This window comes from Salvelinus sp. IW2-2015, unplaced genomic scaffold (assembly GCF_002910315.2).
Source record: "Salvelinus sp. IW2-2015 unplaced genomic scaffold, ASM291031v2 Un_scaffold1051, whole genome shotgun sequence".
Taxonomy (NCBI): domain Eukaryota; kingdom Metazoa; phylum Chordata; class Actinopteri; order Salmoniformes; family Salmonidae; genus Salvelinus; species Salvelinus sp. IW2-2015.
Window position 1 is genome coordinate 165,306 of NW_019942705.1, and position 26,546 is coordinate 191,851.

A 26,546-nucleotide genomic window follows, 5' to 3' on the forward strand; every position below is an offset into this window, starting at 1 on the left:
GAGCTACCAGAGACACTCAACAACAGAAGGTCACTACGCAGGACATTCCCATGCAGGGTCAAATGACTCATGTCCTGCACTGGTTCCTCAGCCATGCTGAGCACAATCATCACAACGATCAGTATCAAGGTCACCAAGGTYAKAAAYACTATCCTCAGAACCTTKTAAGGCATCATCCTCTCTTCTCTTCCCTRTCTCYTCATAAAKATCTGCTGTGATTTACAGAGATTGCACTAACTAAGCCAACCACCAATACCTGACTTCAACAACATCACTTACAGTAGCACCGACCGTCACAACGTGCCATGTGTGGTTGCTGTTTTCCAGTCAGGGAGTGCAGGGTGCAGGCCTATTGTGCCTGTGAGTGTTTCCTCTCCCCAACTTTGATTTTGTCTGCTCTGTAGAACAGAATGGCTTCCTGTGACTCGGAGCCACCCAGCTGGAAAAGCAGCTTGGAGGAAAGGGTCCCAATGTGACCGCTCTGTGTTTGTGTACTCCTTTGACCTCTAACCCAGATTAGTGTTGATTGGCCGATACATACTGGGCTCATGTTCTATATCGGCTTCCCCACAGAGCAAGAGAAAGTGTGTGCGTGTGTGTGTGTGCGTGTGTGTGTGTGTGTGAGATTTGTGGGTGTGAGATTGTGTGCATGTGTGTGTGAATTATTGTTGACTTCTCATGGAGGTTTAATTTGAGAGCGTCCCTCCCTTTGCCAGGAGCACTGTTCTTGAAAAAGGACCTTTTTTAATTTATCTGCAGTCTGCCGGGGTTGCTTTCACTGGCACAGACACAATTAAGCTGCCTCAGACACCCCAATGTATCACTCAAGGTTTAAGGAGCGGTTAAGGACGTTTCTATATACAGCACTGCACTGTCGCTGAGCCACCACATCTGTGTGGAATGCCTTCTCCAAGTCTACCTGGAAAAGGGCTCATAATTATATAGGCTAGTTGGCAGCAGATTTTCATGACCATTTGACTTCATTTCACTTTATTTGGATGTCTTAGATAAGTTATTTTGAACGGGGTAACATGTTTTGTAAACCATTTATAACACCTTATACACTCGCTGTAAACATTCTTTACAGTTCATGGCTCTTGCTAGACATACTGTACATGTTTCTGTAAGTATAGTACAAAGGCATTACAGAGAGGTGGTCTATATAAATAGTTACTAGTCTTTCTTGACTTTTGCTCCTGTCATTACATCCCCATCTGTGGGTGTTGTCTCCTGCCTGTCACCACAGTGTACCAGCAGCACAATAATAAACCCCATCAGCTCAGGAGACCCACCTCCCTGCCTTTATATGAATTAATTTCCTCCTCTGCCTCCGCTGACGCCTCCTTAAAGCCAATCGGCTTATGAGACACTAATAATTAATTTCACAAAGTCATATTCATCCACCCAAAAAAGTGTTAGGAGCATTTTTCTTGAATAGTAGCTCTAAATATTTTCTTGGCTCGCAAAGGCACTTCCAAAAAGTGCTGTGTTTCCTCCCTTTTTTTGTTTGAGACTTGATGGTATTTCCATAAAGAACAAGCAGCGGGGCGGCAGGGCAGATCCACTCAGCATTGGTGTAGGATGATTCTCTCCACTGGGCTGTAATGTTTTACTGTCATTATACTTTTTACTGTGGAGGTTCAGCGAGTCTGCTCTATAGAATGATATCTAATGTAGRTTACCAATGAYTGCAGCATTGTGGAGATGACCTCATACACTATATAAGAGAATGTTACAGGATGCCAATAATTGTGCTCCACCAGTGGGTTTTACCATGGTTGAAAATCTGTAAAATGCTCTCAGAGAGTAGCCCACTAGCCATGACTGACATGAGGTCAGAGAGTAGCCCACTAGCCATGACTGACATGAGGTCAGAGAGACCAGGACTGAGTCATATCATCATCCCCTGCTGACCTCTAGCTACTGCCTGGCTATTATTTCCACTAAAAGGAAAGGAAGTGGACCTCAGTGCAGACCTGCTGGTAGGTGTCTGGAAATCCCTCTCAAATGAGGAAAGTTGGCATGCTAGCAAGGATTCTGGGAAGGCGTTGGTTGGCTAGGCTCGGTTGAGTTGATGCATTACAACTAATCATGTGTTATATCGTCATTCACCTCAAACCACTGTGCCTGAACCCACTCTGCTGATATCTCATATACTGTTGTAGAATCATTGTCAGAGGTCTCGCTACCACTTTAGCTACCCTCCTGTCACTAGCTGTATTCTCCAACTGAAGAACTATACAGAGAAGTGTCCGTGCATTGAGGGCTTCTACACTCCTTCTACACTCCTCTCCTGTGAGAGCAATTATATCATTACCCCCTCCAGGACTATGTCCCTCTGTCTCAAACCGCTAATCATTTTATTCTTTCCTTCATTCTTATGTAAAATAACAAAATTCCCTTTCACAGAGTCCTCTGCTGTCTTTTCTTCTCAGTTATGAGACTGTCTCATTCTCAATCCCCTTCTGTGGATTTCTGACCTCCAGACTTTGGGATTTAATTACTAGCCCACCCATCTGACTGGCTTAGTGAAATGGACAATCGAATGGTGTGTCTGGAGCATACAGCTAGAGCAGATTATGATCTGTTGTGCCAACAGCTTGCCTGTATGAAGAGCCATAGCCCCTTAATGCTGATTCACTTATATCAAGGATGTCTACATCCTTGGTTATAGCTTCATGGAAGTGCTTGAATGTGAGATCTCCATTTTACATTATTATATGTCAGTCTTTGCTGAACATTGAGTTGATATGCTTTTCCATTGATATTGCTTGTATTTAGTAATACAAGTTGAGGCTTTTGTTCAACTTAAAAAGCTAAATGTATGACTCCATAGAAGATTATAGATTAGTACATTGTATGTAGCCAGGTTCCGCACTTCTTTATTAAATAAATGTTTTACCCACCAATTTCGTGTTATCCAACTGGTAGTTACGATCTTCTCTCATCGCTGCAACTCCCCTACGGTCTCGGGAGAGGTGAAGGTCGAGAGCCATGCATCCTTCGAAACACGACCCTGCAAGAACGCACTGATTCTTGACACACTGCTCGCTTAACCCGGAAGCCAGCCGCACCAATGTGTCAGAGGAAACACTGTTCAACTGACGACTGAAGTCAGCTTGTAGGTGCACAGCCTGCCACAAGGAGTTGCTAGAGCACGATGAGACAAGGAAATTCCGTCCGGACAAACTCTCCCTTAACCATGACGATGCTGGGCCAATTGTGCGCCGCCCCATGGGTCTCCCAGTCACAGCCAGCTGTGACATAGCCTGGGATCGAACCCGAGGCTGTAGTGGTGCCTCAGCACTGCGATGCAGTGCCTTAGACCGCTGCGCCACTCGGGAGGCCCGGGATCCGCAATTCTGAGAATGACATATCAAAAGACTCAAGGCAAACAATTTAACTTAACTGTCACTAGCATGTGCTTTCAGGGTACTGTAATAATTCAATCTGGATTGTGGTGTACACTTTTTTAACTATAGTAAATACTACAGTATTTAATTTGCATATACCCTACCCATTCCCCTCTCCATATCCCAATTTGTGCCACCCATAAGTGAGAAACCTGCATGCAAGTATATATCATATATTGTGTTCCTTACAGGTTATAAGAAGGAGCCGAAGCTCTGAACTATCTATTCAGACCCTAGTCCTTACTACCTACAGGTTATGGAAAATGTTCTCCAATATGTTTCCTCAAGGAGAAAGCCTCTATTTCTATGTATCAAAGATAATAAAACAAAAACACTATAGTACATACTACAGTATATTACAGTCCACAAAAACACTACAGTAAATACTACAGTATAATACAATCTGCAAAAACACTACATTAATTACTATATTATATTTTATTACAGTATTTACATGATCTTTTATTACAGTATTTACATTACAGTAAAAATACATGTTTTGTCATATGTTTTGATATACCACGGCTGTCAGCCAATCAGCATTCAGGGCTCGAACCACCCAGTTTATAATATAGTATTTCTACCATAGTATACTATAGTAATTTCTTCATGTGGGCAGCTGTCGTCAGAATCAAACCAGAGMTCATGGTACACTATATATACAAAAGTATGTGGACACCCCTTCAAATTAGTGGATTTGGCTATTTCAGCCACACCTGTTGCTGACAGGTGTATAAAATCGACCACACAGCCATGCAGGCAATCTCCATTGACAAACATTGGCAGTAGAATGGCCTTACTGAAGAGATCAGTGACCCACAACATGGCACCTTAATAGGATGCCACCTTTCCAACAAGTCAGTTCGTAAAAGTCCTGCCCTGCTAGAGTTGCCCCGGTCAACTGAAAGTGCTGTTATTGTGAAGTGGAAGCGTCTAGGAGCAACAATGGCTCAGCCGCAAAGTGGTAGGCCACACAAGCTCACAGAACTGGACCGCTGAGTGCTGATGAGCGTAAAATCGTCTATCGAGTTCCAAACTCTATCGAGTTCCAACTGTTAGTTGGTTTCCATGGCTGAGCAGCCGCACACAAGCCTAACACCGTACCCTAACCGGCCGCGCGTGTGCGCCATCGTGCACAAATGGATTTTGTCCCCCACACCAAACGCGATCACGACACAGTATCTGGTATCTGCTTCTATAAACCAATGAGGAGATGGGAGAGGCAGGACTTGCAGCACGATCTGCGTCAGAAATAGAACTGACTTCTATTTTAGCCCTTGGCAACGCAGACGCTCTTTGTAGTGTGAGCAGTGTGGGTGCAAGCGCTCGGGCACTCGATGTGAGCGGTGTAGTCAGCATGTAAGATCACCATGCGCAATGTCAAGCATCGGCTGGAGTGGTGTAAAGCTCGCCACCATTGGACTCTGGAGCAGTGGAAACGCATTCCCTGGAGTGATGAATCACGCTTCACCATCTGGCAGTCCTGACGGACTAATCTGGGTTTGGCGGATGCGAGGAGAACGCTACCTGCCCGAATGCATAGTGCCAACTGTAAAGTTTAGTGGAGGAGGAATAGTCTGGGGCTGTTTTTCGTGGTTTGGGCTAGGCCCCTTAGTTCCAGTGAAGGGAAATCTTAACACTACAGCATACAATGACATTCGAGACGATTCTGTGCTTCCAACTTTGTGGCAACAGTTTGGGGAAGGCCCTTTCCTGTTTCAGCATGACAATGACCTCATGCACAAAGCGAGGTACATACAGAAATGGTTTGTCAAGATCGGTATGGAAGAACTTGACTGGCCTGCACAGAGCCCTGACCTCAACTCCATCGAACACCTTTGGGATGAATTGGAATGCAGACTGCGAGCCAGGCCTAATGCCCAACATCAGTGCCCGACCTCACTAATGCTCTTGTGGCTGAATGGAAGCAAGTCCCCCCAGCAATGTTCCAACATCTAGTGGAAAACCTTCCCAGAAGAGTGGAGGTTGTTATATCAGCAAAGGAAGAACCAACTCCATATTAATGCCCATGATTTTGGAACAAGATGTTCGATGAGCAGGTGTCCACATACTTTTGGTCATGTAGTGTATAACCAGTCTTGAGATCCCAGGAGTCATTGTAGCTGATACCCTTTGTGAACTCACAGAAGGATACCAAGGCCAGAATTCTGCCTCTGGACAGGTCTGCTTTCTAACATATTCCCACTAACCAGACCTGACCAGACACACACATCATCTAGCAGGCCACTACCTACCTACTACACACTGAGGTCAGCCTCACCCTGTTCAGCAGAGCATTCCCACTTAGCATGTCCATAACAATGCTCCCACAAAGAGTGATTCCCTATGAGGTGGGGGTCTGACAGTAGTGCTGCTACCCCTGTCCACCTTGACTAAAGAAGGGGCTATTTTTAGAGAGGGACGTGGTAGGAGGTTTCTCAGAGGGAGACGTCCATTATTCATTAACGCTGTGCATGTCAGCGCTGTGTAGTGCACTCTCTCTCTCTTTCACTGTCTGTGTGATCAGCTCTACTGGAGAGGTTAGAGCTCTGCTGCTGCAGCCCCTGTTCTCAATCACTCTCCCCTAGTGCTCTGCTYCTTCCACAGGCACATGTCCATCTCTGTGTTTCCATGGATGCTTAAATTATTCACGGCAGGCCCATTACTGGGAAACCTMGTYYCCMTTTACGCTCCATCCCTGAAAACCCATCAGGACGAGACAGGTGATCCGTGCAGGATATTTGCCGGAATTCCTCTGCGGTGGAGTGAAAGTGCCCAGGTTCCTGAACACTGGTATGAATCACTATAGGTGACATTTGGGTTAATTATYTAAGACCTCACTAGAGGACAGACCATTCTGTTAATGTGTGTGATTTCAGGCTCTCAGTCAGCACCACAATGAAATAAAGTCCCGTTATCAGTCTTAGTCTTGTCATTACACCCTATGGAGAGTTGACGATGGGTAAATCTTTCAGAAGCGAATCACTGTGGTTCTCAGTGCTACCAGTGCCAAATCCGTTTTTAATGGCATCTCAACTGGAGAATTGTGTTTACTGTGTGAAGTGAATGGCCTCGAGCGGGGTGGAGCGTCGTAAGCGTTGTTTGTTTGCACTGTAGTGCTTATTATCTTGATTTTATCCTTCAATTTTACACTTACCAATGTCTGGACATGGACTTAAATCGTTGTCAAAACTGTCTGGTATGCTCTGGCGGTTACAGAAAATGACCCCTTTGAGTCACTGTCCACTTTTGCTAGCCGATAACAATGCTGCAGTATTTTTCTCTGGTCAGTCAGCTCAGGAATCACAATAGATTAACTCTGTCCCCCTCGTTGACAGTGCTGCGCTAGCAACTAGGCTCTAGTCCTTCCACTCAGTTGCTCACAACTGTATCTTTGTCATTTATCTAAATCCTAGGAATCAATTACACCGCTGTAGCTGCCAGGGTGAGGGATTGGAGTTTTAATGTTCTTCTTACTCCCGGGGTATCGGCACACGCCTCTCCTGGCATTGAGTCTTTTGGATTAAGCAAGGTTGACAATTTCACAACTTAACATATCTCGGGTATTAGTGGTCGCACGTTACTACTACATGATGAGTTCTGTTTTGTGCATTAAACTGACAGTGGCTGAAATTCCTCCGTGTTCTCTTTTCAGACTTCGTCAATGTCCTCATCTCCTCTGTGCCCAGTCAAGTGCCCCTTCACAATAATCATTAACTTTGTAAAATGTGGTCTTATACTGTAAATATATATAGCAGAGTACTTTTTTTAGAAGGGACTTTCACTAGAACTGTTTGAAAGGACAACTTGATAAGCCATTGTAATCAGCCAATCAAATGATCATCTGATCTGACATTTACTGTGATCCCTGTATACGTTGATCTACTGTATGTCCATCCTGAACACAAACTTGTAACCACTGACCATGCTTTTCTTCATGTTGGTCTGCTGTATGTTTGCGATATTGTACTGTATCCTTGACTGAAATTATTTTCAAGGGGATAATTGCTGATCATAATCTCAATGTATTCTATTTTACTTGATATAGTCTTTCAGGATRCCTACTGAGCATACACTGGTTGAGTCAATGTTGTTTACAATCATTTCAATGGAATTACGTTGAACTAACGCGGAATATACGTTGAATTGACATCTGTGCCCAGTGGGTAGTTGCTTTTAATGGCAATATTTGCTGACAAAATTAAATTCAGGTTATTTGACAAAATTTAGACGCTAAAGGGCTTGAAGTTGTTGTGATGCCTCTCACCACCCTATCAAGCACTAAGTTGAACAAATGAAATATCTGTTAKTTTGTTTACACAGTATTGCTGTTAATAAAAACACCAGGGCAAAGTCAAATAAACATGACTAAGTTGCCTGCGGCAAGCAAGCAATCGTAGCCTTTGCTGATGAAGCTATTTATACAGGTTTAGTAATAAATCATTATTTGTCCACTCTGCTTCTAATGAAATGGTCCCTCATCAGTTGGCCTTTCCTCTCCATTACAGGGCTCTGCTCTGTCAGTGAGACCACTCAACCACAGCCACCTCATCTTAGAACTGTTGGAAAGAGCTCAAGTCATTTGAATTCAATCTGAATCTCCCTTTTGAAAATGTGTTCATCTCCATTTTCACTTATAGCAGAGCACTAAAGCGCCATCCTTCACAGGCATACTACTTTTTTGTGTCACAGAGTTGATGGCCTAGAAGAAGCAGCAGACATGAACACAGGCTTTTTGACAACTTGCTGTTTCTCTTTGTGTCCGTGACAAGAGAAGTCGTTTGATAAAGGACACACATTACAGTACATTATGTTCCTTCTTGGACATCAGTCTGTTGCCTTTTTGAGTGTTTGTGTGTATGTCTGGGCGTGGACTCGAGTCCACACCTCTGGATACTAGTATCAAATCAAATCAAAATGAATTTGTCACGTGCGCCGAATACAACAGGTGTAGTAGACCTTACAGCGAAATGCTTAGTTACAGGCTCTAACCAATAGTGCAAAAAAGGTATTAGGTGAACAATAGGTAAGTAAAGAAATAAAACAACAGTAGTGGAAAATAACAGTAGCGAGGCTATATACAGTAGCGAGGCTATATACAGTAGCGAGGCTACATACAGACACCGGTTAGTCAGGCTGATTTGAGGTAGTATGTACATGTAGATATGGTTAAAGTGACTATGCATTTATGATGAACAGAGAGTAGCAGTAGCGTAAAAGAGGGGTTGGCGGGACACAATGCAGATAGCCCGGTTAGCCAATGTGCGGGAGCACTGGTTGGTCGGGCCAATTGAGGTAGTATGTACATGAATGTATAGTTAAAGTGACTATGCATATATGATAAACAGAGAGTAGCAGTAGCGTAAAAGAGGGGTTGGGGGGGCACACAATGCAAATAGTCCGGGTAGCCATTTGATTACCTGTAGCCATTTGATTACCTGTAGTATCGCGGTATTCATTAGTGACAAGGAAACGAAACACGAAGCGGATGTAACTTCTTTAGGAAAACAGCCCTAATGTTGGAAACAAACATTATGTTGTCATCCAGAGTCACATTTATTTACTTTCCAAACTATAGCACACATTATTTTACATACAGCAGGTTTTTAAAGGACAAAGAGTTAGTCTGCTTTGTGTTATAATTTTTGCCATTTGAAAACAGATTGCGATACTGGTATCGTCCTAGCCATACTAGCGGTTGCTGCTAACATGCTGCTGCCGCCTCGCAGTCTGTTGACTTGGCCAGGCTCACCAGGGAATTTAGTGAGGTGATAAGACCGTGTCTGGGCTGGGCTCATTGGTCTCGGAACGCTGTGTTGTTATCTCTGCATAAAGATAACTCTGGAATGTATTATCTCTCCAGGTCCAGTCAACTCTGCCGCTGAGGAGGCCAGAGAGTGGTAGTAAGGCATGAATTCAGCTAGCTATATGTTCTGTAGGAGCATAGGCCTCAGGAGAGCAGACCTCATAACCTCTCTCTCTCTCTCTCTCTCTCTCTCTGCTCTCAATGCCTGCTCTAAAGGCCTGTTACCCCTTGACAAATAAGAGGAGGCTCAGCAGAGCATTACCGTACCACACAGGGAGGGGAAAAGAGAGAATGTTATGAGAGAAGGATGAGGGAGTGACTGAGTGGGGTAGAGTGTGATGGAGAGAGCTAAAACCATAGAGGAACTCACTAAAGTGAGAGTGGAGGGAAATGAGAGAAGAGGGAACATTTGTGATTGTATGTGCCTATTGAAGCCCCGTGCAAGAGGGGAAGGTCATGCTTCGGTCACATTCCGGTCTGTACTAAGCTGAAATGGACTTGGAAGAAAAGACTCAGTGGCGTTGGTTAGTTAGAGGAACTCTCCTCCTGAGCACTCCCACACCACAGTACACTACACTTTTTTCCWCAACCTAAATTCAAAACCTCCTTTCAGCTCCATTTGTGAGATGGGGTCATGGTTGAGCTGCCTGCCTGGGAACAGTGGCAGTCAGTATGGGATCAGGACAGGAGACGTGGTGTGGTGGAGAAAGAGTCAACAGAGAGACTTGGCGAGCAATAATGCTCTGACAGCCTCCATGAGCCTGTCAAATGATGGCTAAATGGCTAAAATGATATGATGACTTAATGCATTTTCAAGTGCCTGGCGTCTAGGTACAGCGCTCTAGTAACTTCAGTAATAATGTGCTAACACGGATGTGGTTTTAGCTTGGCCTTTTCCAAGTCAACCACTCTTGATAAGAAAAGGTGAGTCAGAGATTTGTTATCATAGTTAAACGTGCACATCCAGTGGCTTTGTTCAGGTGCTGAATGTTGAAAGTATAAATGTTTATTTGCAATTTAAAAGAATCCAGACACATCAAATGTTCTTTGTGACAAATGTCACCTTCAAGGTCAAAGCTGTTTCAGTTTGGGAGCTACACATATGCACGCAAACACACACACACACACACACACACACACACACACACACACAAAGGCTGCGTTGTAGTCATATATTTACTCCATAATGTACAATTTTGTACCATTAAATATCTCCACTAGGCATCTGAAGTGCATCATGTTACTTCACTAAATCCTGAATGCCTGAAGGCAAATGGCAGCTAAAATTCCGTTTGCACTTGAAAATCTGATGTTTGTATCTTTGGTGTATAATGCTCCCTTTATTTTTTATTTATAACCATTGTTATCCAACAATGCGCTTGTTTTTTGGAATAAAGGCTTAACTGTGTCCTCTTACCTATACTTTGATGCATAATCAGCTACTGTAACTGTAACCGTAACTGTATAAATCAGGAAATAGACAGTAAGGAAAATGTTGTACTTTGTCACTTTCATAACCGACGTTGTCAGTGAGCACATATTGTGCAGTTGATATTGACTATATTGCAGAGGCATGTTGAAGTTTCACACATCTTCGAAGAGAGATTGTGAGAGCTCAGTTACAGTAATAATCGGTAATCAAGCCAGCAAAATCGTTTTGTTATTTGCTGTTAAATTGATTTACAAAGACATTCATGAAGGGATGGCGGTTTGAGTGTTGAACCAGTAACCGAAAGGTTGCTGGTTCGAATACTCGAACCGACAAGGTGAAACATATGTTGATGTGCCCTTGAGCAAGGCACTTAGGCCTAATTTGCTCCAGGGGCACCGTACTTGTAACGATGTACGCTGAGAGTCGGGGAGCAAGTTCAGGGAGTGAATACGTTTAATAAATAAATAAAACAAGAAACACAAACAGCGCACCCACATGAAACATAAACAATGACGACTGGGGAAAAAAACAAAAGTAGTGACATATAAAGGGCAGGTAATCAAGGAGGTGATGGAGTCCAGGTGAGTGTCATTATGCACAAATGCGCGTAACACTGGTGACAGGTGTGCGCCTTAAACGAGCAGCCTGGTGACCTAGAGGCCRGAGAGAGAGCACAGGTGACAGTACTACTATGACTGACCCTGTAAAACAACACAAAACAACACATTTCACAGTACCTATCTGATGTATGTGACAATWAAAAAAAAGAATTATCCCAGGAAATGAGAGGGGTAATTAAGCCTAATGAATGCCCCTAACGACATTATACAGTATTACCTCTCTTTTTCTCAGTCATCCATCCTGTCTCAGTGCCAGTGTCTCAGTGGTATTGGTACCTTTTGTTTCGCTTTTACCATTGCTGTACCAAAATATCCATCACAACCACACATCTCCTCCTGGCTCTCCTGTCACAAGACAACGTGGTTTTATGAAATGGTGCAACCATGACCCTRATACCATAGTGAGAGAATGATTCAGATTTGACATTACATTGGTTTCAAATGACTACACTGCATCCATGGTGTGCCATTACAKWATCTGCAGTAATTATTATTCCACAGAGTCACACTGGCAACAAACCGCCATTGGAAAGTGCTAGAGACACCCTCAGAAGTGACGATGAAGGAGGAGCAAAGACCATGGCTGCTGTTGTTGCTGCTATTGTTGTTGATGGTGAAGCTAGGGCTAGGTGGATTAGTTCAGTCAAATCTGCACTGACGTGGACAGTTTTCAATTMATTTAATTCATTATCACATAGCTGGGCTATGCCCTCGTTGTGTGCCGTCCCAGATCAGCTTGTTTTTTTGACCTTGCATGGTTTCAGTGATCAGTCTCTGTTAGTTTTATCGCTTTTTCCTCCTCTTTTATCTTTTTCAAGGCCAGTTCAGCTCTGCTGTAGGTGAGTGGATTAAAGAATAAAGAGAGAAGTACCCGGGTTTCATTCACGTCAATACTTTCCACTGCCTTTGAAAATCCCCTTTTAATAGAAAAAAAAGACTGCTGAACAACATTTCACAATGTTCTAACTAGACAGATATTCATTTAATATATTTTATGCTGATCTGTTCCTCCCATCAGTCTAGTGTTAACTCCTATATTCATTTAGCAGCGGTGGCTCATTTAAATGGATAGTTGTTAGCTCAATGACTGGAAATCTATGGGAACAGCTAGCATGTCATTGCGCTAACTCTAGTAGCTAGTAGCAATGCCCCCAGAGTTTTAGGTGGCTGGGTGAAGAGAGTTCCAGAGTTTGGGAGGGCAGCAGCGCTGAAAGCCCGGTCCACGATGGTGCACAGTCTTGTTTTGGGGATGGTTAAATAAAGGTTAAATAAAAATAAATGTTACAGAGGTGAAACTAGGCAGATTTGGTGGCGGACTTGATGTGGGGCTCGAAGGAGAGAGTGGGGTCCAGGATGACACCCAGATTTCAGACCTCGGATAATGGGCAGATGGTGCAGCCATCAATGGACATCATGAGGTCACCCACTTTCTTGAGGGGAACTTTGGAAGCCACCAGCATGACCTCAGTTTTATTGCTCTTGAGTTTGAGTAGATTGGGTGTCATCCAGTTTTTGATGTCCTGGAGACAGTTGATCAGAGATGGGGTAAACAGGTGAGAGGTGGGTTTGGTGTGGATGTAAATCTGGGTGTCATCCGAATAGCAGTGGATTTAGTTGAACCTGATGTTTTTTTTTACTGTTAGCGATTGTAGATGTTACAATGATGTGTTTCTGTTTGTCCACTCTCTATTCCAGGGCCCTGGTATATCAGAGGAGGCGATGGTCACTGAGCCTCCCCACTCGCAGCAGCCCGGGGCATGCCACAGCTTTGTACAGGAACACTTCCAGGCACAATACAAGTGAGTTTCCAGTTTGCCAGGTCTGCCCCATAGCATACTGCTAGAGAATAGCCCTATTACTATCTGCACCGTAGTCCTGCAAGCATTGATGGCATTGATGGCATCTGAGCTGAGCTGAGTAGAATAAAGTTGACTCAACCCCTGGAACTTAATGTGGAAAGTCATGGACTTGTGCTAATGTAAAAACTGCTGCCTTGCATCTTGAAGGACAGGTGGAAAATAAATGAATTACTATACAGAGAATTGTCTCTCATATTTGTGTCAGTCAACAATTTCCCTCCGATTCATTGTCTTGAATGTAAAACAGAAGAGTTACTTGTCTTTCCTTTGTTCATTGTGAAATATTTTTCATGGCTCAACCTGCTCCTTAGATGATAATGCTAGAAAATAATAAATAATTAAAAAGTGTCAAAATGTGACAGCTTTTGTTATTTTATTTACATTAGGAGCCAGTTGTGTTTTTGTATAACCTGTTCTATTCCTGTCAGTGCACCTGGATGAGGTTGCGAGGGAGTCTGTTGTGGAGAGATTGATTGAGATTTAGAAAAACTTTGTAAGTTGGCTAAACAAAAACGTATTGGGTAAAACTTTGTTGCCCATTCTAATTTTAATAAATTTCCTTTAATTATGAACCATATGGTATACAGTTCAATGCAATTATGGTCATTGGTGTGGAAATCAGTTTCATGATTGTCTTGGTATAAGATGTTAGTCCATCGGTCACACTGCCTGTAATTTGGTCTATTGGGTTTTACACCTCTCCTATGAGTTCTTTACAATTATTGTACAACCAATGCAGAGTTAGGTATGGAAGCTTTTTTCCCACATCACATTCAATTACCGATGACTCATCGATCCAGTTCTCATTGATTGAATTAATTTGTAATTATCAGATCATGTGTAATGGAGATGTCATTATAACTCTAAGTGGGTAGAGGTTGTATATGTATTAGCAGGAGAAAGAGTAACCTCATTAAATCACTGCAGACATTCCAGTAATTACTGAGCCTAGCTGGAGCATCAATACTGACAAGGCCCATGCACAGAGTGCAGTAAGAAAGACTGCCCCTCCACCTAACCTTTATGTCTCCTAGGTAACTAGGGACCCCTTCAAGTGTTTTTATGGTCCTGAGTAAAATGAGTGGGGTGGTTGGTTTTTGTTTGAGGTCAAGTGAAAAACGACAACTGTACAAATCGAATAGGCATAGATGACCTACATATTGAATAAACATACACAATCTTTGCTCTAGTAGCTTTCCTGATAAGCTGTGATTGATGAACCTGATTGAGTTTTCACAGTTTTAGTCCTTATAACATTCCTTTCAATCCGTGTTCAGAGCCCCTCAGCGCCTGCTACAGCAGCTTTGAACCCAGAGCCTCTGAAGCTTCACAAGTGTTCATTTAATCTTGGAGATAAAGCCTCCTAGGTGTTTCTATGAAACAGATGCATCTCACAGCTGTGGTCGGGAGATCACTACAGCTGCTGAAGGTAATGGAGCTGTTGCAGTACCTTCATCATGATTTGGCTGTCCACTCCTCTCACAGAGGCGCCAATGAGAGTTCTGCATCAAACTGCCAAGTGTAAATCTCTGTCAAGCCCCCAATTTTACRTTGGCTGTACTCTTCTCTGGGTAACCTTGACTAATGTCGTACTATATTGACAAGGAATTATGCAAACAACTGCACAATAGAACAGATGTATATTTGGACCTTTTAACTCTGTCGTGAAGTAATTAGAACACTTGCCACTCTGGAAGTTTCCATTTGCTTTGTAATTTCCTGCTTGTTTTTGTTTCCTCCATCTGCTAATTCCTTGGAAAATCAGCAGCTTGGTGTTATGCCGTTAATACATCTGTCAGAGCGCATCCCTTAATTGCTACCCACTGATGAATGTTTCTGCTTTGACACCCGGGAAATGGGCGTGTCTAGACAGGAAGCAGCCATAGCTAGCTCGGCAGCCATAGCTAGCTCACCCACTCAAACACTGTGCCATACTCACCCAGGATGATTCAGACTGGAATCTAACACTTGACTGATGATCACTGATAGTATAACTTCAAAAACAGCATAACTTTGCATTTCAGAGCTACAGCATGGCTTTAGTTCAGTGGAAAAAGCTCTGGACTATATAGAAATGTCTCTTGGGGAATATTCTATAGCCATATCTTTCTATAACCATCTGATTTTTTCCCTTAGGCCAGTCCAAATCACTTACTCAGGCAACAGCATCATTGTATGAGATGAGGATTGAGGCCTGGGCGTGAAAGTGTAAGACTGAAAAGCTACTGTCAAAGCTTTTTTAGAATAATGTGTGAAAGTGGGATTCAGAGTCCCCGTGGTCAGTGAAATGTCCTGTTTTGAATATAAATATCCTCATTCTGTCTGTGATGTTTGAAATTGCAAAAGACTGTATGTATTTTATATGATTAAATATTTGTCATACTAATAACTAATATAATACTATTAGTGACATATACTTATGATGTTTGTTGTGCTATTTGTTTTAGGAACAGCCTTTGGAGTCCCTATATTTGATTTGTTAACTGTTCCTCTATCCCTCTCTCATTGCCCTCCAGCATTTGAGTCCTGGGTGTACACTACATTATGTAATATAATTATCACTGTAATGGGTCTGTTTGTCACTATACAATCACCAGGCCCATTATACTTGACAAGACTTAGTCAGTTTACAAACAAACTTCATATATACCGACAGGCCTTTTATCTGTTAAGTTTTTGATTCTGATTTGATTTGACGTTCATCACATGTTGGTGTCATTCAATTGACTGTACGGTACCGTTATTACAATTCTCTCTGTCTGAATGGGATGTCTCTGCAAAAGTGAAGTGCCTACTCTAACTCTGGAAGTATTGATTTTGAACCTATTATTTCTCTACAACTCTGTAGACTCTGATCAAATCATGCATTGCCCAGTTCTTGAAGGTAAAGCTTTGATATAGCTAGTTTTGTTCTCATCCCACAGCATGACTCACTGCCTAGCATGGGTAATATGCAGTGAAAATCTCTGTGTTATCTGTCAAGCGCTGCTCATTAGAGTTAAACCAAACGGCAGGCAGCAGAGCATGTCAGATTACGGACGTGGTGTACTGTAGTTTCACTGGAAGCCCAGCCTTTTTACAGCGGCACGAAAACCCACCACTCTCTCAGAGCTTCTCGCCTCTCTTTGTCTGAATCGTTTTGACTGGGTGACCTTTGTTTTGTCTCGCCACTTTATTTATATTTCTGCAGGAGGGTTGAATAAAAAGGGCTTTGAAGCATTTTTGAGATTATTACTGTGACTCAAGGTAATTCCTTTGTTTTGTCTGGATGCTCAGGATCACCTGCTGAACCATGCCTTACATATCAACAATCTCTAAAGGGGCCACGACCTTTTGAACCCAGAGATGCAGTGAGGCTGCAGGCTCACTGAGAAGAATTAACAGCCAATCTTTAGGCCAGGGATCATCAATTAGATTCAGCCGCAGGACAATGTTTTTCGTGAGAGGATGGTCGGGGGGCCGGACCATAATTACAAATCATTTATAGACTGCAAATTGACCACAAGAAGCCCAAACAGATATATTTGACTATATGATCACGTGTCTCTGTTATGCGTGGGAATGCTTGGGAACTGATTTCCAAAATTAAAATCACTTGGAGCTCATATCATAGTGTTTTTACAGTCCAACAATGAAAATGTAAAAAAGAAAATGCAGTACCAGTCAAAAGTTTGGAAACCTATTCATTCAAGGGTTTTTCTTTATTTTTTTTACTATTTTCTAGAATAATAGTGAAGACATCAAAACTATGAAATAACACATATGGAATCATGAAGTAACCAAAAAAGTGTTAAACAAATCAAAATCGATTTTATATTTGAGATTCTTCAAAGTAGCCACCTTTGCCTTGATGACAGCTTTGCACACTCTTGGCATTCTCTCAACCAGCTTCACTTGGAATGCTTTTCCAACATTCTTGAAGGAGTTCACACATATGCTGAGCACTTGTTGGTGTCACGCCCTGGCCTTAGTATTCTTTGTTTTCTTGATTATTTTAGTTAGGTCAGGGGGTGACATGGGGAATGTATGTGTTTTTGTATTGTCTAGGGGTTTTGTATGGTATATGGGTCAGTGTCTTGTCTAGGTGTTTGTATGTCTATGGCTGCCTAGATTGGTTCTCAATTAGAGGCAGCTGTGGTTCATTGTCTCTGATTGAGAGCCATATTTAAGGCAGTCATAGGCATTGGGGTTTTGTGGGTAATTGTCTATGTTGAACGTTTGTTGCTTGTGTATGCACCTACGTCGTTAGCTTCACGGTCGTTTGTTGTTTTTGTTTAGTTTGTTATCAGTGTTCGTTTCGTGTTTTTTCCTTTCTCTAAATAAAGGAGAATGTATTTTGCACACGCTGCGCCTTGGTCCTCTCTCTCACCCATAGACGATCGTGACAGTTGGCTGCTTTTCCGTCACTCTGCAGTCCAACTCATCCCAAACCATCTCAATTGGGTTGAGGTCGGGTGTTTGTGGAGGCCAGGTCATCTGATGCAGCACTCCATCACTCTCTTTCTTGGTCAAATAGCCCTTACACAGCCTGGAGGTGTGTTTTTGGTCATTGTCCTGTTGAAAAACAAATGATAGTCCAACAAAGCGCAAACCCGATGGGATGGGGTATCTTTGCAGAAGGCTGTGGTACCTATGCTGGTTAAGTGTGCCATGAATTCTAAATAAATCACTGAAGGTGTCACCAGCAGAGCACCCCCACACAATCCCACCTCCTCCATGCATGCTTCACGGTAGGAACCACACATGCGGAGATCATCCGTTCACCTACTCTGCGTCTTACAAAGACACAGCGGTTGGAACCAAACTTGTCAAATTTGGACTCATCAGACCAAAGGACAGATTTCCACCGGTCTAATGTCCATTGCTCATGTTTCTTGGCCCTAGCAAGTCTCTTCTTATTATCGGTGTCCTTTAGTTGTGCTTGCTTTGCAGCAATTCGACCATGAAGGCCGGATTCACGCAGTCTCATCTGAACAGTTGATGTTGAGATGTGTCTGTTACTTGAACTCTGTGAAGCATTTATTTGGGCTGCAATTTCTGAGGCTGGTAACTCTAATGAACGTATCCTCTGCAGCAGAGGTAACTCTGGGTCTTCCTTTCCTGTGGTGGTCCTCATGAGAGCCAGTTTCATCATAGCCCTTGATGGGTTTTGACTGACCTTCATGCCTTAAAATAATGACGGACTGTCGTTTCTCTTTGCTTATTTAAGTAGTTCTTGACATAATATGGACTTGGTCTTTTACCAAATAGGGCTATCTTCTGTATACCAACCAACCCTACCTTGTCACAACAGAACTGATTGGCTCAAACACATTAAGAAGGAAAGAAATTCCACAAATGAACTTTTAACAAGCCACACCTGTTAATTTAAATGCATTTCAGGTGACTACCTCATGAAGCTGGTTGAGAGAATGCCAAGCGTGTGCAAAGCTGTGATCAAGGCAAAGGGTGGCTGATTTGTTTAACACTTTTTTGGTTACTACATGATTCCATATCTGTTATTTCATAGTTTTGATGTCTTCACTATTATTCTACAATGTAGAAAATAGTAAAAATAAAGAAAAACCCTCAAATGAGTAGGTGTGTCCAAACTTCTGACTGGTACTATATACAGTATATATATTATTATTTATTTATTTTTCTCTGAAAACTTGGGGGGCCAAATAAAACCTCCTGCAAGCCAAATTGGGGGAACCCTGCTTTAGACCCTTAACCTTTAGTAGATTGTTCTAATAGCTGTTATAACAAATATAATTTAAAAAAAAWTCAGGAAATGTGACACTGAACGTCCCGATACTTGGAAAAATGGCTTTTAGAGTTTTACCCAGGCTAGTGCAGGCCGCAAGTGTTTTTTTGGGGGCCGCCCAAAGTTCTTTGGGGTGGCGGGGATTTTAGTTTTTGGTAAAAAAAAATACTAAAATCAACAGGAAAATAGTTTAATTTAGGAAATCTGTTCCCAAGTATTCCCACAAATAAAATAGGAGACATACAATAAGTGCACAAAACATGCTCTTTCCATGTCATAGACTGACCAGGTGAATCCAGTTGAAAAGCTATGATCCCTTATTGATGTCACTGGTTAAATCCACTTGTCAGTGTAGATGAAGGGGAGGAGACAGGTTAAATAAGTATTGTCTCTCTCTCTCTCTCTCTCTCTCTCGCTCTGTCTCTCTCTCTCTCGCTCTATATATATATTGTATTTTTCCCCAATTTCTCAAGTTAGGGGCGGCAGGTAGCCAGCCTGGTGGTTAGAGTGTTGGGCCGGTAACCGAAAGGTTGCTGGATCGAATCCCTGAGCTGACGAGGTAAAACTCTGTCGTTCTGCACCTGAACAAGGCAGTTAACCCACTGTTCCCCGGTAGGCTGTCATTGTAAATAAGAATTTGTTCTTAACTGACTTGCCTAGTTAAATAAAGATTAAAAAAATATCCAATTGTGATCCAATTACAATCTTGTCTAATTGCTGCAGCTCCCCAACAGGCTCGGTATAGGCGAAGGTTGAGTGAGGCATCCTCTGAAACATGACCCACCAAACTGTGCTTCTTAACTTCTCTGGGATAGGTGGGACGGTAGCGTCACACTTGGCCAAAATCCAGAAAAAATGTAGCGCTTCAAATATATGACTATAAAAATCAATCTCTCATGAAATCACACATGAAACACACCAAATTAAAGCTACACATGTTGTGAATCCAGCCAACATGTCTGGTTTCAAAAAGGATTTACGGGGAAAGCACACCAAACAATTATGTTAGCTCAGTACATAGCCACAGAAAAACACAGCCATTTTCCCAGCAAAAGATAGTAGTATCATAAAACAGAAATATAGATAAAATTAATCACTAACCTTTGATGATCTTCATCAGATGACACTCATAGGACATCATGTTACACAATACATTTATGTTTTGTTCGATAATGTGCATATTTATATCCAAAAATCTCGGTTTACATTGGCGCCATGTTCAGAAATGCCTCTAAAATATCCGGAGTAATTGCAGAGAGCCACGTCAAATAACAGAAATACTCATCATAAACTTTGATGAAAGATACATGTTTTACACAGAATTAAAGATACACTTGTTCTTAATGCAACCGCTGTATCAGATTTTWWWWWWWWWACTTTACGTAAAAAGCACACCATGCAATAATCTGAGACAGCGCTCAGATTTAACAACATTTCTCCGCCATGTTGGAGTCAACAGAAATACGAAATTACATCATAAATATTCCCTTACCTTTGATTATGTTCATCAGAATGCACTACCAGGAATCCTAGTTCCACAATAAATCGTTGTTTTGTTCGATAATGTCCATTACTTATGTCCAATTAGATACTTTTGCTACTTAGCTACTTTTGCGTGTCCAAACGCTCGCGCAGATGCAGGCAAACGTCGGACGTAAACTTCAAAAAGTTATATTACAAGTCGAATAAACTTGTCAAACTTAGTAGAGAATCAATCTTCAGGATGTTGTTATCATATATATCCAATAACGTTCCAACCGGAGCATTTCTTCATGTCTGTATAAGTAATGGAACGCAAGGCGATATCATGAGGAAAGCGCGTGAGCAAGAACTGGCAATCTGCTAGACCAGTGACTGAAACACCTCCAATCCGGCCCCACATCACACTGGAGGCTTCATTCAGCGTTCTACATACTGTTGACATCTAGTGGAAGGCGTAGGAAGTGCAAACCGATCCATATATTACAGGGAATTGAATAGGCGATGACTTTAACATCGACCCTTCTCAGAATTCTCACTTCCTGTTTGGGTTTTTTTCTCAGGTTTTTGCCTGCCATATGAGTTCTGTTATACTCACAGACATCATTCAAACAGTTTTAGAAACTTCAGAGTGTTTTCTATCCAATAGTAATAATAATATGCATATATTAGCATCTGGGACAGAGTAGGAGGCAGTTCACTATGGGCACGCAATTCATCCAAAAGKGAAAATGCTGCCCCCTATATCAAAGAAGTTAACTCCTGCCCGCTTAACCCAGAATCCAGCTGAACCAATGTGTCAGAGGAAATATCGTTCAACTGATGACCGAAGTCAGTCTGCAGGCATCCGGCCTACCACAAGGAGTCGCTAGAGCACAATGTGCCATGTAAAGCACCCCCGGCCTAACCCGGTGCTGGATTTTTTACGTTCAACAGTTTCCCGTGTGTATCAGGCATTGTCTACCACCCAAAGGACATCCATCCAACTTGACACAACTGTGGGAAGCATTGGAGTCAACATGGGTCAGCATCCCTGTGGAATGCTTTCAACTCCTTGCAGAGTCCCTGCCCTACGAATTGAGGTTGTTCTGAGGGCAAATGGTTGTTTTGTACACTCTGTGTATCTCAATGTATCTGAATGTGTGTCAATGTAAATAAGGTATGAAATTATTGTTATTTTCAAATATAATCWAATTTTGGGTTTAGTTGGGGTCAATTTGCAGTGTACAAATTATTATAATTATGTTTCGGTCCCCCACTATCCGCTCTGTCAAAAATTGTTCCGTGGCTGAATCTAGTTGCCGACCCCTGGGCTAGTGTTTAAGCTGACTCAAACTCTCACCCTTCAGCATCACTGCTTCAAAGACAGGGATTCCCTCTCAAGTGCTGCTCACACTTCATCCATTAGGCATCACGGGAATATCACCTCATTTTCCTTTAGGCCTAARTGTTCCTTACCAATGCACAGTACATCTATGTTTTATTGGAGCTGCTGGAGGGTTATTTGTATGCAAGGAACATCGGCAGCTCCTCTGTTTCCTGTTGAGAATAAGACATCCGTAGGGGAGCGATCCACTCTGCCAAGAGAGAGCTCCACTCAGAGCCAGTGTCAGCTGGGTTGAGTTGAATAGGGCTTTATTCACTCTCCCCCACTCGCCCCTGTGGGTCTGTCAGGTGCCTTCCTAGAAGGGAAACCCATTTAAACAGCTATGCTCTGGCTAAGATTCCCATGGTAGGCTACCCCTTGTAAAGGTTCCTGACATGCAGGCTGGAGAAGTGAAGGCTCTGTGCACTGATCATATAAAAAATACTAAACACAGGAATAGGGAAATACTGTCTTAAAACATCGCCTTGCTGGGTAAAAGAGGAAGAGGGACATTTATGCTTGAAATTCAGATTTGCGAAGAAACCATAGCTTTGTCAACTTGTTTTGATTGTATGCAGCAAAGTCATTGTTGAACTCAATTCCACTCCAGTCCTAAAGGCTCTTACAGTTTCAGGCAGCCTTGTGAAATGCTTTTCACTTCCTGACTAGAAGAACCAGTCATGGAGTTCTTACCATAGAACTATTACAGGATTTAGAAGTACTTCAAGTCAAGTTCAATTCAAGTCAAGTCCAATAGCACTGCAGTCTGAGGACTTCCATGGAAATACCCTCTGACTCTTTGTTCAAACAATTAGTGATTTGCCAGAATAAGCAACTTCCTCTCCTAAACATAATGGGGTCTGTTGGAGCCAGTGTGTGAACCAGGTGTGGAATGAAATATTGGTAGAATGGAAGATTTGCTCTCTTTTCCTGTCCTTTGAGTCCTATGGCCTAAACATTCATATAGGGAGGAAACAAGCCATCTCTTAGGACTGTTCTCTATTCTCCCCATGATGGTATTAGTGATCATTAGGGAATCGCTGCGTGCTGGTTCCCATTTAAAGGCCCAGTCGCACCATGAGGCTTTTTCCCACTACCCACCCCCCTTACATCACTTATCTTTCCCATAGAAAATCTCTACAGCAACATCAAGACGTACTGTACATACAGTGTGTCCATTTTAATAGCAAGATGCACTTTCCTGCTGGCCTGACACAGAAGTGCATGTTCAGGTGTCTAAAACAGGCGTCAAACATCACACAATCTTGTTTTTCTTTCCGCAGGTCATCGCTGACCTGCCCTCATTGTCATAAACAGAGCAACACCTTTGACCCTTTCCTCTGCATTTCACTTCCCATCCCTCTGCGCCACACCAGGTGAGTACTATCACTGTTAGTGCACAAACCATACTGAATACACAACCATGCAACACATCACACCACACCATGGTACTACGTGCAGCTATTGGGAGACATCTGTCAGTGAGAGTCAAAGCCGTAGTAGACGGAAAGACTTGCCTTAGGTACAGACGTAGAAATACACTGTAGACAAGACTCAAGCACTGGTGTCTTTTTAACGTCCCTTTCAGTSCTCTAGAGKYTYATAATGTTAGAGGAATGGATAAAGATCTGGAGTAGCACAGAGAAACAATAGACCTGGCTGAGATGGAGTGTACTTGAAGCCCAGATGAAAGCCCTGAGGAGCACCACCTCAGAAACCAGGAACAATGTCACATTCATGCCCAGGTCACAAAGATCACTCCATCCCTGCTTGGCCGCTGTTAGCCTGTTCATGAAATCAATTTTTAAGGAGTTAGTCCCCCCCCCCAAGCCCTTACTCTTCAAGCACCTACATCCTCTCATTAATTGTGCTCTTTGTGAAGACTTTTGACAACTTTGTTTTTTGTTAAAAGCAGGTTTCCTCTCACACACTGCCTGACCAACCCTAAGTCAAAACAGTATGGTTCTCACCTTTATTCTCCAGTGCAGATGGAGTAGTTGTCCTAATTGGAAAAGATGATTAAGAGTCAAGCGATGAGTTTAACACCTATCTCAGATTCCTGGGCTGGGGTGTCATAGAAGTGCATGCAGCAGTGTCCTCCTTTTGAGGTACCAGGGTGTACCTAGCAAATTCAAAGCCTAACACACACACTCATCTATCCAATCCTACACCACAAATGGACACTACAACGTTGATCTCATACTGTAGATCAACATTCATACTGAGCATCCAACGTAAAGCTAGAGTCCTTAGTTATGAATATGAATATGAGAGTGGTTACATATTTCCAGCCCCATCCCTTAGCTTTTTAGCGATAAAGTGGCAGGGAGAACGCTTTGTTATTGTTTCAATTAAGGATTCTAGCTTTAACAGGTATTATTTAGAGCTCTCTGTTTGTGACACATACAGTCATTGAAATAGTGCTCAGTCTCATGGGAGCAACTGGAGTGTCAATAAAAATGAAGGCCAGGCACAACACCCTCATAGGGACATTTTTTTCCCTTCAATCATATCACAATCATCTTTTACCAGTTGAATGTAGACACAATATAATACTTTTTTGTTTACAAATATTTCTGAATTATTTTAGAAAAATATGCAAATTCTCATTAATATGCACATATTTGCATATCACGCAAGTATATTTTTCTGGGCACTGGATGAAGTCAGCCTAATTGTTTTTTTACATTTTATTAAGACACTCCAGGACCAGACTTGTCCGGAGCAGATTGTGGATAAATACTTTTTTAATCTTTCTATCTGTAAAATACTAAAGACATGTATGTAAAATGCATTTGACGCATTTTTTCAAATATTTATTTTACTTTAGAATATTAACAACATATCAACAATTCCCTCTGAGCAAGTCTGGCGAGTATATCTAAGGATAACCACACACCATTTAGTGAATGCAGATGCTTCTGAAGCTGAGTATGTTTTTGGATTGTGTGGGAAGAGTCTGACTTTTGGGAAATGGCGGCTAAAGACAAGTACACTGAATTTAGACTACCAAACGCCTATTTAGACCCAGTCATCATCTCTTCAAAGTAAGTTACTAAATATAGTCCAGTTTGTAACACTGTCTATGAAATGGGCTTCTAAATTATGTGTAATTTAATGTTGGGAGCTTTAAAATGATTAAAGTGGTTAAAATGCATTAAAATGTTGATGACGGTAGAATGATAAACTAAAGAAAAGAAAAATAAGTACATAAGTTTCAGACCCTTTGCTTTGACACTCGAAATTGAGCTGAGGTGCATCCTGTTTCCATTGATCATCCTCAGAGTCCACCTGTGGTAAATTCAATTGATTGGACATGATTTGGAAAGGCACACACCTGTCTATATAAGGTCCCACAGTTGACAGTGCATGTGAGAGCAAAAACCCAGCCATGAGGTCGAAGGAATTGTCCATAGGGCTCTGAGGCAGGATTGTGTCGAGGCACAGATCTGGGGAAGAGTACCAAAATATTTCTGCAGCATTGAAGGTCCCCAAGAACACAGTGGCCTCCATCATTCTTAAATGGAAGAAGTTTGGAACCACCAAGTCTCTTCCTAGAGCTGGCCGCCCGACTAAACTTAGCAATCTGGGGAGAAGGGCCTTGGTCTGGGAGGTGACCAAGAACCCGATGGTCACTCTGACAGAGCTCCAGAGTTCCTCTGTGGAGATGGGAAAACCTTCCAGAAGGAAAAGCATCTCTGCAGCACTCCACCAATCAGGCCTTTATGGCAGAGTGGCAGACGGAAGCCACTCCTCAGTAAAAGGCACATGACAGCCCACTTGGAGTTTGCCAAAAGGCTCCTAAATGTCTCTCAGACCATGAGAAACAAGATTCTCTGGTGTGATGAAACCAAGATTGAACTCTTTAGCCTGAATGCCAAGCGTCCAGTCTGGAGGAAACCTGGCACCATCCTACGGTGAAGCATGGTGGTGGCAGTATCATGCTGTGGGGATGTTTTTCGCAGCAGGGACTGGGAGACTAGTCAAGGTCGAGGAAAAGATGAACGGAGCAAAGTACAGAGAGATCCTTGATGAAAACCTGCTCCAGAGCACTCAGGACCTCAGACTGGGCCAATGTTCACCTTTCAACAGGGCAACAACTCTAAGCACAGCCAGACAACGCAAGAGTGGCTTCGGGACAAGTCTTTGAATGTCTTGAGTGGCTCAGCCAGAGCCCTGAATTGAACCCGATCGAATATCTCTGGAGAGACCTGAAAATAGCTGTGCAGCGACCCTCCCCATCCAACCTGACAGAGCTTGAGAGGATCTGCAAAGAAGAATGGGAGAAAGTCCCCAAATACAGGTGTGCCAAGCTTGTAGCGTCATACCAAGAGACTCAAGGCTGTAATCACTGCCGTAGGTGTTTCAACAAAGTACTAAGTAAGTAACATTTCTAAAAATCAGTTTTTGCTTTGTCATTATGGGTGTATGTGTGTAGATTGATGAGGGAAAAACAAATAAATACATTTTAGAATAAGGCTGTAATGTAACAAAATGTGGAAAAAGTCAAGGGGTCTGAATACTTTCTGAACGCACTGTAGATGCAAAAATTCATTTCAGCCTGTGGTGCCTGGCCTTAAGCAAGCTTTTATGCTATTGGAGAATCGTTTTTAAAAATCTAGTTCTAACAAACAGCTTGCCAGGCAAACTTTACATAATCGCCTCATTCGTTCTGCTTTTGGCTAATGGCATTGAATACTGTAGACAGTTATGAAAGGAAGAAACAGATGGTTTGCCTTTTAAGATTTTGTACATGGTTGCCCATGTAAGAAAAAAAGGTGTCATATACAAAACTATCTCCATAAACCCTAACACAAACTAAAGT

The 26,546-nt window shown here is 42.4% G+C and overlaps 1 protein-coding gene across 1 annotated transcript in view; it reads left to right on the top strand.

Annotated features, from left to right (window-relative positions):
- The window catches only part of LOC112069570 (ubiquitin carboxyl-terminal hydrolase 43), a 103,942-nt gene that overhangs the window by 19,954 nt on the left and 57,442 nt on the right, over positions 1-26,546 (top strand). The window contains exons 3-4 of the mRNA XM_024136905.2: positions 12,967-13,070; positions 23,005-23,097. Of these exons, the coding sequence (XP_023992673.1) occupies positions 12,967-13,070; positions 23,005-23,097 (197 nt within the window). The remainder of the gene's footprint in view (positions 1-12,966; positions 13,071-23,004; positions 23,098-26,546) is intronic.